Source organism: Oryzias latipes, chromosome 3, assembly GCF_053564925.1.
Source record: "Oryzias latipes strain Hd-rR chromosome 3, Olatipes_Hd-rR_3.1".
Classification (NCBI taxonomy): domain Eukaryota; kingdom Metazoa; phylum Chordata; class Actinopteri; order Beloniformes; family Adrianichthyidae; genus Oryzias; species Oryzias latipes.
Genome location: NC_136239.1, coordinates 35,780,844 through 35,795,407, shown reverse-complemented (window position 1 = coordinate 35,795,407; position 14,564 = coordinate 35,780,844). Strand labels below are relative to the sequence as shown.

The 14,564-nt window shown below is 37.4% G+C and overlaps 1 protein-coding gene across 4 annotated transcripts in view; it reads right to left on the bottom strand.

Moving 5' to 3' along the window:
• Positions 1-202: 202 nt before the first annotated feature.
• Positions 203-14,564, bottom strand: part of ntrk3b (neurotrophic tyrosine kinase, receptor, type 3b) — a 271,299-nt gene continuing 256,937 nt past the window's right edge. For all 4 annotated transcript variants that reach the window (XM_023953662.2, XM_023953663.2, XM_023953664.2 and 1 more), the window contains 2 exons: positions 8,812-8,970; positions 203-4,552 (listed from right to left, as the gene is read on the bottom strand). In XM_023953662.2, the coding sequence (XP_023809430.1) occupies positions 4,367-4,552; positions 8,812-8,970 (345 nt within the window). In that variant the 3' untranslated portion in view covers positions 203-4,366. The remainder of the gene's footprint in view (positions 4,553-8,811; positions 8,971-14,564) is intronic.

Sequence of the window (14,564 nt, the reverse complement as noted above, 5' to 3'; positions counted from 1 at the left end):
CATTGTTTTGGTTGCCAACATTCCTCAAATAAGTGGAACATCTTTAACTTCATGTTGTGACAAGGAATAAAGGTTAGGTCTAAACTGTGATATGAAACTACTGAGAGGATTCCTGTTTTCTGTCACTTCAGGAACATACGGGGAATCATGAAAACACTCAATACGTCCTTTTCAGCTCTATGAAAGTTAGAGGAACACAAGGGTTTTGTCAAATTCACACATTTTTATCAGACAGGACAAAATGGAAAAGGAGATCATCTGATTGTTTGAAGACATTTTCTTAAGAGAGTCACATTAATACAAAGATCTATGATGGAATAGCAGTATTTTATGTACCGCAGCTGTTGTACCACATTTTTTATATTCTGTAACATGTGTACATATGCCAACTTTGCTTCAAAAGGTTTAGTTAAATTCATCCAAGAAAAGGAAACAAAAAATTGAAACAATATTCAACTCACTATGTAAGGATTACAATACCCTGCAAATGTTCACTGTCTGTGTCACAACGCCTTTAAGCATTTATCTTTACACAAGAACTCAAAGCTTGAGGTTACTCAATGGATTTGAACTTTCTCTTGATATAAAAGACTTGAAATAACTGAATGCTCTTTAATGCTTTACATAGTCCCAAAGGGAACAGAGACAACACTGTGATACAGTGAAAATTCATGTAAAGATAAGAAGGAAGATGCTCAGAATTCCATCCTGTAACACGCTATACTGAAATACAACATGAGATAAAACAGTTGCCTGAGGTTCGTCATTTAGTATGAAACTTTTAGGATATGAAATTGGAGCTCATTTTTGCCAAGTAAGTGCTTCATTAAAAGCTACTTCTCTCAAGTCTGTATAATTTTATATATACTTTAGGTTTTTGGGTTCAGTTCTTTTTTTTTCACTTTCATTTGGTACAAATCTTTTCCTGTTATCTTATGAAAAGATAATATGCTGCCACAAATCAACAAGTATTTATGTCTTTTAAGAACAAGAATTTTTTTTTATCAAAGTGATAGACAAGAGCAACATTTTCATCTCTCATGAACAGCTCATGGAGGAAAAAAAAGCAGAAAAGAAAAGAAACATATTCTTGAAGCTTTTCTTTTCAAAAAGCAAAAACAGTATCTTGATATCAACCAGCTATTTCCATATCTATAGTTCCACATTTTATGGCAATTAACTTCTTTGCTTTCTCGCTGTTAGGAGCTTATGCCAATTGTTCTTTCTACTAAGGATAGAGACTAGCTCAGGCCAAAGACAAGAAATTGGGGTTGTTTCCTAATTCCTTCACTACTTAGTGCACTTGATAGTTTTTACCATTTTTTAGTTGTCGAATCCCCAATTCCAAAATGCAGTGCTCTAGAAATCTCCCAGAAGTCTCTGCGAAAAACCAGTGTGCATTGATGCTCACTAGATTGGCAAATATAGTCCACAATTCATTGGGTTTGAACATTTTTTCATGCAATAAAAAGGACTGTAATTGATTTTTTTTAAACCATCTAATTTTTATATCATCAGAACAAGATTTGTAAATCGTCTTTGCTATTAGGTTTTTAATTTGGGAAACCAGTGACCGGTCATATATTTCATTTAAACAATAACAAAACAAAACAGTAGCAAAAAAATGAACGTGATCATGCTGTCCGAATTACCTTTAAAATACAGGGCACTAAAGTTCAAAGTTTAGCAGTTGCCGAGTAGGGAGGGAATTTGGACAAAGCCTGGGTTTTGCCAACTTTGCAGATTTAATGAGACGTCTTCATTTTAAGATCTTCCTGTTTAACAGCTCTACCAGTGGGACAGCATAAAATTATGAAAAAATATATGTTTTGATACTTTTTTCGCATTAGTGTCTCACAAACTCTACAACCATATTTATTTATGGTAGTGTGCCCCTGGGTCTTGAAGCTATGATGAAATAAATAATAAAGGAATCACAAGGTATTGACATTACATAACAATACACAGAGAAAATCACATTGAATCTGTGAACCCAGATTCAATGTGAATTGCTCAGTTTTTGCAAAAACAAAAAAAGATTCTTAACCCATGTTTTTGGAACTTTCTACTCCATATCGAAGAGTTTGAAACTTTTTTGTGTCAATAGCTCTTTAAACGTCTTCAGAATATCAGAGCATAATGAAAGATTTTGCTTTTCAAGCTAAACAGAAATTAAAATGGCTTTTTCCAGTGTTTTTCTCCATAAAATTGTGTTATGACTTTGAATAATGTGCTATTAACCCCCTTTTTTGCCATAACCAAAAAAATGACTCAAACATACCAACCAACAACAAATAAAATGTACTTACCTCAGCAAAACCGCATTAAAACCTCCCAGTTCAAGATGTTATTTTATAAGACCATAAATTCACTAATAAAAAGGAAATAAAAATAGAAAGTAAAGAAAATGTTTTCTTTGGTATGAAAACAGTTATACATAGAAGAATGCAGTTCAAAAAGATGTAAATGTGAAAAAAGCTGGCAGAAGTTTCTGCTTCTGTTCAAAAGTTATGATTCTTAAACATTGATTCTTTTATAGCAACAATTGCTTTTTACTTATAAATATAATGCAAAATGGTTTATGAATTACAGATTTTTCATCTTTAATATAATCTTTCAGCAGTTCTAACTATTTAACATCACAGTTAGCATGTGAAAAAGGTCATCAACTTTTAAGTAACTGTGATTGGGGATTTTTGCCATAAAAATGTCAGAATCAGTGAATTGTGGCAGTCTTTCGGTTTGAAGTGAGTCTATTGCAACCCAATTGATGCATAAACAATTAATCCATCTGTTTATTTCCCATCATATATGCAGCAAGTAACTCACTTTTTAGGATACAGCTGGAAATGTAGTAAAAAACAAACATTCTTATCTTAAAATCTTGAGACTTCTGTAGAGAAATTCTGCAGAAATTCAGTCAAACTGGAGCCAATTTATCTTAAATTACACTTCTGCAAAAAAAAAAAAATCACATTGTTTAAAGCCAAATTCACAATTTTAATTAGCAGTTTATTAATTGTTTTAATGGCAATGTGCTCCTTAATGAGGTCTAACTAGTTTTGCTGATTGAGGGCAGGTGCTTCTCCTGTTTCCAGTCTTCATGCTAAGCAGCAAGTGTGGTGTCCTGGCCTGTAGCATCTTACAAAGAGAAAAGTTCACAACTTACAGCAAGAAAGCAAATAGTCATAATTCCCCAAGCATCACACTACTCCTTTAACATATAAAGGCAACACACCTGGGACTAACAAATGATTGAGTATGCTCTCACTTACAAAAATGTTTTAACAGTTTCACACCAAAAAAAGCATGAAAATAACAAAGCGCCTGTTTGTGATTGAGGGGTGTGCTGTGGGATATTACTCGTCAACTCATTCTTGCTATAAAAAGCAAATGAACTGGAAAGTTAAAAAGAGGTTTCGTCACCTTTTCAGATAGTGTCATGTTGAAAGCATGGCTCTGAGTCATCCCACAAAGTCTGTGATTCAGTGTCAGCATTCAATGTCATTTGCTTTCACCACATTAGAACACTCAACCAGTGCCGACATGGGTGATCCCCATGAGAAATCGCCACTGGATTAGGATGAAAACACAGACCAAAGCTCAGTACTGTCGCCACCCAGATCACAGTCGGGAAAAGAACCAAAGTGACATCCGAAAAAAATAAGTTAACATAATTCTGACACATAGAATTTTACAATATGTACATTATTATTAAATTAAAATAGATTTGTCGGTTGTCTGATTGGGTTGGCCCTCCACGGGGCGCTGCTGTTTTCCGACCACAGTTGCCATTTGAAGCGCGGTGGCAGTCAATCAGAGAGTAAGGCTTCCATCTCCAGTCCTTGCCAGTCTGTTGGTGGTGGACAGGGCCAAGCCCTTGGCAACACAAATGGCAGACCCTTCAACATTTTGACAAAAAGAAATAAATAGAAAATATATGTAATATTTCTATATATATATATATATATTCAATAAACCAAAGCCTTGATAGATTTAAACTCTGCTGTATTCTCTTTATATCGTCAAGCTGTGGCCATCTTTTGACTGCCATCCCCCAAACTCGCTTCTTTCTCCGTTTGTGTATTTTTGCAGTTTTTCCCCCCAAAAAAAATCTTTTTTCAAACCTGTACATCATATATGCAAGTAAACAAAATGTAAAAGTGTGTGTGTTTTTTTTTTTAATACGTTTTATCCACTATATCCAAAAGTGTTGCAGGCACTTAAGTCCTTCCCAAACAAAACAGGTGTTTTTCGACAGTGGAGCAGGTTGGTTTGGTTATTCCTGGATTCATGTGGGCTGTCCTGTCATGTATGTCTGTTGACCATTCCGTCTGGCGAGGAAGCCAGTCATCAGGGGATGCTGTTAGCCCAGGATGTCCAGGTAAACTGGCGTGGCTTTTCCCATGGCAAACAGGACCTTCTGAATGTCCTTAATGTTCAGCCGCTGCTGAGGTTCCCTCTGCCAGCAGCCCAGCATGATGTCGTACACCTCCTTAGGACAGATCCGAGGCCTCTCCAGCACCCGGCCCTGGGTTATGCACTCAATAACCTGCAGAGGAAACGGAGCAACAAAGAGAGACGTCAATTCTCATTGACTGATTGTTGATTGATGTTCAAAGGAAAAAGTGGTCACACAGAGCAGATCTTCCTTTAAAGGCCGTGTCACACACCCACTATATACATCTTGTGCATTTTTCAAGTGTGACATTTTGGGATTACGTGATACATGCATGATATACGGATTTCTAAATTGTTTCAGTCAAGGATTTAAGCAGGCGGGTCTTTACGTGAATGAGCTGTTCAAAATTTTGGGTCATTTGAAATTCACGCAGTTTAAGTTTATTTAACCCTTGTGCTATCTTAGATCACCCCACCCTTACATTGACGTGTTATTCCTACCATGACAAAGGTGGATAAAGGTGGAAAGATTTCATGTAATCCATGGACACCAGTGAGGTTCACAAATCATTGAAGAAAAAAGGTTCAGCGCACTGTCTAGTGGGTCTAGATGACCCAACTCCCAATGGTAAAGTGCCTAGGACAGCACAAGGGTTAACAAAGTTTATATGCAATTATTTTTTAAGTCTTACGCAACTTTTAAGAGATGCATAGGCAGATTTGTGGCTGTCCAGGACCACGTCATGCGTTTTCCACCGATGTATAACTTTCATTTCGTAAACAGCTCAGTAATGACGCATGTTTCATGTTCTACGTTTATTTGTGTTCTTTGGGTGGATTATTCATACTTCTTCTGTGGTTTTAACATGGTTCATTCCTGATTCATATTCACAGTTGACCAATTTTCATCCATGCAAATACGTAGTAGCCGTGTGACATGGCCTTGAAAATTGCGATGATGGAAAAAAAAAAAAACTGTTAAAGTTGAGTCCTAAAGTTGTGAGACACTGAAAAATAATAAGCAGAAAAATAAAATTATACATCAGTTGAAGTTGTTGTGTAAGATGCAGTTAAAAGCCTGTCTGTTTTTTTTCTTTGTTGGGTTTGTGCATCAATTGGGTGGATGACTCACTGTTGTCGTGACAGAGTGACTTTAGAAACTGTCAATTTCAGACCACGGTAGCTTAACTAAACAGAAGAGCATCTGCTTCTTTTTTATGCAGTAAAAATGTGTTTTCCTTCTTTAAAAATGTTTAGCATTTTTCACATTCCATTGCAATAGCATCATGCAGGAACATTACCATTGCTGGAACTCAAACTCTCTCTTCATGACATTTTATTTAGCCATCAAATTCCATGCTGTAAAAATATCAGCACAGTAGAAACATGTCAAAACAATTGTTTTTTTTAATTAGTTTTGAAAGGCTGATTTTTATGAGTAACGAATGCAAATGTTTATCAGTGCTTAGAAACATGCATATTTAACTCTTTCAATCACAAGTCTTTAATCTCACGTTTGTGCCTGAAGTGGTTCTGTTGTTTTCAATAACAATTGTAACCTTCCTTTTAATCATTTTCTGACAACCATTGAGTTTTTGTCTTCAATATTTAGGAATATTACCATCAATGTAGATTTGTCATTTATTTTTATGAAATTCAGCGGAAAAATAAGGATTTTTGGAACATGAGTGGATCCCATTTAACCCTTAACATGACATTGGATGATATTTCTCAAGAATCTCCAAGATGAGGATATTCTCTTTGAGGAACGTTAAACTTGATACAAAAACGTGGATAATTTACTTGTATTTAAGATGTTGCACTCCTGTGTACCAATGATTTCTTGGGAAAAAGACCAGATGTCTGAATGTAATAACCAATAATAATGAAAAGAGGAAAATAAACACAATAAAAAAAGTAATTTAAAAAGCAAACCCGGTAAGGAAAACGTAATTGTTTAGCTCCACATTTTTCTGAATTTTGTAATTATTGAACATATTTTCATTTAACAGGTCCTCCACAAGACATACAGTGGTGGACAAAATTGTTGGTACCCCTCAGTTGAAGAAAGAAAGTCCACAAAAAAAATTAAGTTATGGGTACCATCATTTTTGTCCAGCCCTATTTCATTAGTTTGTTTTTTAAAATACTTTTGTTAATCAAGAACTCAAAAGTAGTGGCTGATTTTGATTATTTAATTTTAAATAAATTTTAATGTATTGTTACTTTTGAACGTTTCAAGTCATTTCAGTGAGCATTGTGGACTTTCTTTCTTTAACTGAGGGGTACCAACAATTTTGTCCAACACTGTAAATTGTGGAGGACCTTTTCAGGAAAGCATCTTCTAGGACTAAATCAATCATAAACAAAAAAGTTAAGCAGTAATAGAATATGCATCTAACAAAATAAAAGAACCACATTTACTGACACCCTAAGTAGTTTGTACACAACAAATAGTTGATGTTGTTGCATTGTAACACAACATAATTACGATTCAGTGTATGAATTTGACTGCAAAACGGTTTATGGAGTTAATGAACACACTACATATATATAGCTATATACATACATATATTTACTTAAAAAGAGCACGGATAAAACTTTCAGATGTTCTGCTACAGACGTAAAAAATATTGAACTATGATCAGCCAATATTTTCAGACCCACACAAAAATGTCAAATTTGCTTCCCCAGTATTTTATAATAAATAATCCCAACATTGCATAGCCTAATGGTTAGCTAGCTGTATAAATGAAAATTCTTTTTTGCATGTTTTAGGGTTAAAACCTCCAAAATTTGTGTGGTAAATCAGTGAAAAGCTTAGTTTTTAGCTTTTTATGAGACAATGTAAAAATAGCCATTGACATTTAGCGCAAGGTCTTGTTGACTAGGCCAACAAAAAAAAGTAAGTTTTTGAAAGATGTCCCATAACAAACTTTTTCCTAAAAAGAGTATCACTGTTAGAACACGACGGTGGTAGTGTCATGGTATGGGCCTGCTTTGCAGCTGTAGAACCAGAGAAGTGTCTGCATTATAGAATGAATAGTAAAATCTGTCCCATAAAATATTCTAAAGAAGTTTTGTTACATCCGCCTCACAGTAGAATCATTGTAAATCTGCCAGAAAATCTGTCTTACGTGTTAGTTATCTATAGCAACACATATCTTGACAACACTGGACAACCAGAGCTGTAGGACTTGTAACTTTTCAATCATTTATGCAATTAACATAATTCCAACAGATTCTGAAGTGAAGAGAAGCAGCTTTGCACTGATATGCAACACTTTACAGTAGTGAAGTGTTTTAGCAATCAGTGTAAATCAGCAGATTCTGTCGCAAAAAAAAAAAAAAAAACAACTGCGTTGTTATGCAACACTTTACTTAAGTAATGCATTGCATAACTTGGCAAAGCCGATATGAAATCCCGCTTTTCTGAGGGTGTCATCGTCGACATCGCCGGTGTTGAGGGGTCAAGTGTGAAGCTGCTGGAAGGGGTGGGGGCACATTGCACACTAAATGTCCACATACTTTGTATCGATTTTTGTTCTCTTTTTGTTGTTTTATTAGGTCACTTATTATATTTGAAATGACTAATTTAGTACATTTTGGTTCTACAGTGTGTGTGATCTGATTAAAATAATGTCTGTCTGTCTGCCAAAGACTTTACAAGGAGTCAGTTTGACCGTGGGGTGAAGGTGCAGGCCTGTTTTATGGTACAGAACAAAAGTGTGTTTTGTTTCCACAGTAACCAGTAGAAACCTTAATTTATTACGGCTTCTCAGTCTTTGCTGGTCATTAATAATTGTTACAGTAATGCATCACTGTTCAATGAATTAAACATGACAGACTGGATATTAGCGCAATATTTTGTCCGGCCCATCCTCATGAATTTCCTAAGGGGAATTTGATGCATCTTCTAACAAAATTGCTGCATCGATCAAAATGTTTTTTGATTTTTTTTTTTTTGCTAAATTCCCTCAGAGCTTCTGCACAGAATTGTGGAAATCATGGTTTGTATCAGTCCACAGGTGCATTGACATTTTAGCTGAAATACTTGTGTCTACCACATGCTTGCTTCCTCTTTTAGTCTTCTTCATTTTCCCAACATGCTCACTTTACAAGAGTAATCTTAATTGAATTCTATTGATTCAAAGACAGGCCTCCGATGAATAAACAACAATCACGGGGGTTTTGTAATGCGCCATCTTCTCTGGCAGCAAAGTGGCAGCAATTTATCACCTTGTTGGCTGAGGTGCATCTCAAAGAAAGAAGAATCCACACAGTACATTAGGGTTTCAGAAGGGAGGTGTTTGTTTACATTGGTAATTACAAAGCTTCCTCCTCAGCTGAGCAACATGTTTGTGTTTAAATGTGGAGGTATGTATCTCGTGCTTGAGGCTCTGTTCGTACCTCATTGTTACCCAGCTGAAACCAAGGCTGCTTCCCATAGGTAAAGATCTCCCACAGGATGACTCCAAAGCTCCAGACATCACTTTCCGTGGAGAACTTCCTGTACATGATGCTCTCCGGGGGCATCCAGCGGATAGGGAGCATGGTGTGTCCTCCAACCTGAGACAAGAACAGAAACATCTTTCTTTAGTTACTTGAAAGAAAAAGACACATTAAGAAGTGAGTTTTGTTCAATTCACAATGAGGACTAGTTTTAGGATTCCGATTGGAAATGGCACCACTAAAAAGGATGAGTGTGATGGCATTAAAGTCACAGAAACGTAAACATGAAGGAAACATGTTAACATATGTGGGAAAACATATGAAACCCATGATGAGTTTATTGGAAATAGTTGCGGAAACAAAATGGGTGAGGTTAGTAAGTTTTGTCTTTTTGGCTCCAAACCTTAGTGGTCACCGTAACACTGCAGATATCATCAGCAACACCTAAATAACGCACGCTTTTAGTCATATTGTAACGACCGTTTACGTGATCAATGTGAATCAGCTGACCAGAATCAGCTGTTTCTGACTGTACGTTAAGTGTTGCATTCAGGTACAAAGATGCTTTTCTTCGTTACAGAATCAGCTGATTTACGTTGATTGCGTAAGCCCTTCACTTGTTGCCTGTCAGGATAAGGCCACTTGAAACAAAACCAACCCCCCCCCCCCCCCCCCCCTCTAGAACAGAGCGCATCTGATGAGCAACCCTGGTTACAGCTTTTGCCTGTTACAGGAGAACACTCAAACAGGAAGAACTGTCTACGTGTTGATCTGTACATCTCGTTTACCAAACAAATAATGTGTTAACCAATGTGTGTAGTTATGCTGAATTAATGAAGCTGGTGTGAATGCTTGATTATAGCATGGCTTGATCTACCAGACTCAGAGTTTAGCCAAGAGCAGACTTTTCACCAAAATATGAACACCTGTCCCTTTTGTTGTGCTGAGTTTGTTGTTTAAAACTCTTTCCATGGTAGGAAAATGTTGACCTATTATTAGTTGTTTTTATTTGTCTAGTTGGAACCCTAGTTATGGTGGCAGACAGGATAAAGTTTACGGACTGACAGTACTGGGGACTGACATGAGTTTTTATCTTATTTTTTTAAATGATGTATTTTAAATATCATATTTAAGCTTCAAGCTCAGTGTTTCTTCACAATCTATCTTCATTTAGTGCATAAAAGTTAAATCAGTTCTGAATCATTTCAATAATTGGAAGGATTAATTTCCCAAATTGAATGTTGGTTATGATGATAAAGCGTTTCCTCACTCCTTTGTGGCTCTTCTGAAACAAACGTGATCAGTGGCAATCGGCATAGATGTGACTGCGTTCCAACCGTTTGTCTTTTTCAAGGAAGCATTGCAGGGAAGAGGAAATTTGCCAGCAGCCAGCATTCAGAGTTCCAGTTCAGACAGATAACACCCAGACAGACTTTTCTTCGAAGAACATAAACATTAGTCTCCCACAGCTCTGAATCCTCTGCGACTTCATGGATATTAATCGATGGAACAGTTGTCCATTAATCATAATCTTCCATTAGTAGGACTTTTTCAAAATATCCGTTTCCCATTTGTGTTAGTGAGTCGGCTTTAATCGGGCCTGCATCAAGCTCGGCAAGACAGATGTGGGAACAAACTGTGAAATATTGCAAATTACAGCTTGAAATACGAGGTCTGTATCGACTCTGACAACTATTGTGGAGATTAGACGCTAAAGGACCCCTCTTCCAGTAAGTATAGGTAATGGATGTTTGTGATCAGAGCTGCAGCTGCACGCTGGATGTTTGTCTATTGATTCAAAGTGATTAAGATAAAAAAAGTTATTAATATCTTATTATCACATGATTAGTTCCAGCAAAAAGTGCAGCTAAGAAAAAAAAAACTGCTAAACTTTAATATTTGAATACACAAAAAATGGAATCCAGCTTGAATTCTTGTGTAATTTTGTATCACTGTAAACACTGCAAAAGCAACAGAGCTAAACCAAATGTGCAGTCCTATCACATTGGGTTTTATTTTTGTTTCTCCTATCTGTCTGAGTTTATCACCTTTGCTTTTGTTACCTTGACAGTTTTTTCAAGATAAAAATAAGATGGATTTTTAAGCTCCTTTGAGGTTTTTATCTGTAAGTCGCTGAAATTACTCCGGCAACGTATCAGACACACATCTAACATCAATCCATCATCAAAACCACCCATCCATCAATGCGTCGAGGGACCCATCTCACACCAGCCTGCCCAAACAAACATCTTTCTATCTGTGCTCTTGTTTTCTTACCCTTCAAACAACATGGAATCTAATCTACATCAGACATAGCATGAGGGCTGAAAGTGGCTTTAGCTTTTAGCTGCACGCAGCCGCAAAGATTACCAGTCGTAGTTGTGCAAAAAAACACAATCAGATTCATTGGATCGCAATATGCTTTTCTCTATGCTCCACGTAATAGCTTCAGTGTCTCTGTAGCCTTCAGCTTTGAATGTTACATACTATTTTAGATAACATGGAAAAAAAAAACTGCTCGGGTCTTTCTAATTCTGTCTCAGTATGATATATCCGAATAAAAGTCCAGTTTACATTTTGGACAGTTTTCTAGATCTTTTAGAAAACGACACTTATTTTCCCACCAGCCACAATCCTGGAAGTTAAACAAGGGTCAAACTTTGACCAATCAGAGACTCTGGTCTGGTAGTGACATTGGGATGGCATCACTTTGAATTCACAAAAGTGCCCTTTGTTTGAAAATTGATCATGGAGGAGCAATTAAAAGTTGTGGTGTGTGCCCAACCAGAATTATACAACACCGAGTCTTATGTTATAGAATACAGCAGTAAAGGAAAAAGCCTGGAGCAAAATTAACGAGATTTTACACCAAGCCTCTCAACTGTAGATGGCTGGTAAAAAAAAAGTCCCTCCCTGCTTGTCCTGTCTGAACACCAGTAAAAGTGTATAAAGTGTCCAGTTTGGACTTTTACAACCTTAAAACATTTATAACTATTGGTAAAAAAAAATAAAGTTGACGACTAGCTGAATTTTGTCTATGCAGATTATATACCACTGTATCTATAAATCAAACACCAGCGCACCAAATTATAATTGATTTATTTAAATATATACATACAAACTATTAACTTGCTTTTTCCCCTTTTAAAAGGCGCCACCTTTTGGTTGTCACTGTTTTATTTAGCTTCCAGTAATTCCATGTGTTGATACTTAAAAAACATTACAAAACCATTATTTTATGTCATAACTGTTTAGAAATACACACAAATAAGATTAAATAGGGGTATAGTTTGCATTTCTAATAATAGTCTTTTAGATAGAACAAGTTTCTGCTCAATTTTCTCACATCGTTCTTTGGTGCAAAAGGTTGAGGAGGGTGTCATTATCACTTCTTGTTTTTTTCTTTTTCACCTCCATCCCCTTGTCTATTCACAGACTTTAACGGGTTTGCACCTGAAAGCGCTCGAACAGCGACAGTCTAATCTAACCCGGGGTGACGCTGTGCTCAGCTGCTTGCTGTTGTAGACTTGTTAGGTGAGAGCCATCCATCTTTTTGTGCTGTCCCCCTTTTTCAGCCTCTCTTTGATTTTGCTTACTGTGCATTTTCTCTAGGCCTCACCGTGTTGGTGTGCCAGTCTTAATGAGCTGGATGACAACAACCCCCTCCTCCTCCTCCTCCGTTGCAAGCAGTTTTTGTCCCCACTGTTACACTACGGCAATTAGGATGCATTTTTAAGATTGTTCTGATGTGTCTTGGACTGGTCATTACTGATACCGTCAGAATCCTGCAGTGGTACGTAAAGCTCACGGCAGCTTCACCCCCCCCCCCCCCCCAACTCATTTGCAGGGGTTTCACTGCAAGCTAATGACCAAATGAGCACTGACTTACACTCCACCTGGGCTCATTACACATGACACGCTTTACAATTGTAAACAGCATTAAGCTAATGTTGATACTGCACACCCGCCCCTTCAGAAAGCAGCTAGGTTAAGCTAAGTTAGGTAGGCTGAATGAGGTAAAGGACTTAGTGAGGCGGCTGTATTCCAATTTGCCCCCTCGTGGCGCTTTATAAGGATTAAACAAAATTAATTAAGTTCCTGTTAGTCTAAATGACTTATCTCAGGCCCACCCAGCCCACTGGCTGCAATGATCAACCTCCTCTGATGCATGCTAATGATTTAAAAGTGGATGAATGGCTGCTACATACATTTTTGTGTCCGATCACCTTGGGTTTTCGTGACAAGGCCACAGCAATCAGCCTGGCACGCAGAGGAAAACATAGGGAAAAAAAAGCTGAACGCATGATAAAAACTTAATAATTGACACGTTAATTATCCTCATCTTTCTCACTCAATGTCACTCGAAAACGCCGGCAAAGCTGCGCGCCGAGTAAAGAATGAGTCTGCTGCTTTTTTGTTGCTGTATAAACTCGATTAGTGCTCTGCCTGTCCCATAGTGGCAAGGGAATGATTGGATTAAGAGTGTGGAGAGCACAGCAGCATGGCGGGGGGATAGATTACCAGCCCGGTTGGGTTTTTTCGATGGGGGCTCCGCAGGGTTGCAGGGAGCCTTGGGAGGCCCCAGTCATCTTAAAGGGGCCCAGATAACCATCTAGACACACTCACAGTCCCTGCTCTCACCAAGCTGCTATCTCTGCTCTCCCGGCAGCAAACACGCGTTCACTCTTAGAAGCTCTGATGTCCATTAGGGTTCTACCTGCTGCGCTGCTGCCAAGTGAAGATAAAGTGGTATCTGCTCCGGCCGCTTCATGCCAGCAGGCGCTGAAAGTTTTTATGGCTTTTCAAATCTCTCACAAACATGCACGCGTTGCACTGGGGCTGAAATGCAAGCTTGGATTTGCATGTGGTCAAAAACGGACGAAAAATCAGTTTCTGGTTTAAAAAAGTTGTCAAGTAAATCTGACACTTGAACCTTTTCTTTACAGAAAATATAGTTGTATATTTTTTCACAAGACGCAAGGACACTAGTGACACAGCTAAAAAAAAAAGGGGGGGGGGGATCAGGACGATTTAGCCTTTTTAATCTTGTGATTTGTGTTTGTAATACATAAAGTTATGGTCATAAAATTTAGGGTGCTTTTTAGCTGAATTTTCATTCCCTCCATTCACAATTATTCCCTTTCTCAATTCACTAGAACTCTGATGTGGTGGACCAAGCAAGACAACTCTAGTCCATAATTCTATTGTGTGTATTTCTTTGTCTAAGTCCATGTTTGTCAGTGACAGACCCAAATAATCACAGTTCATGACAGGATCTCCATATAAAACTGGGCCGAAGTCATAGCTGCAGTGTCTGCAACCACTAAGAAGACCTACAGGAAACGTTTGAAGTCTGGATTATGGACCTCTCTCCTCTTTTAAAGTGGAACAACTTGCAGAATTTGTTTGTAAATCTGCTTTGTGAGCATGCCCTCATACAATTTTTTTTTTTTTAAAAAAGCAGCAGTTTATTGCAGTGGCCATTTAGACTTTATTTTTTTATTTTAGTTTTCAAAAAATAGGTTTACAGCTTTGCAATGAGAGCAAATGACAGACTTTTTGCAGCCTATCAAAAGAAAATGATAATAAAGCTTTTGTATTTATTATCAGCAAGCTGTATAAATGTTTGAGGAGCCTGCCACTTGATAGAGGAGCATCTGTTTGATCACTCAGACTATAGAAATCTGGGGATTTTACCTTAAAGCAAAGTA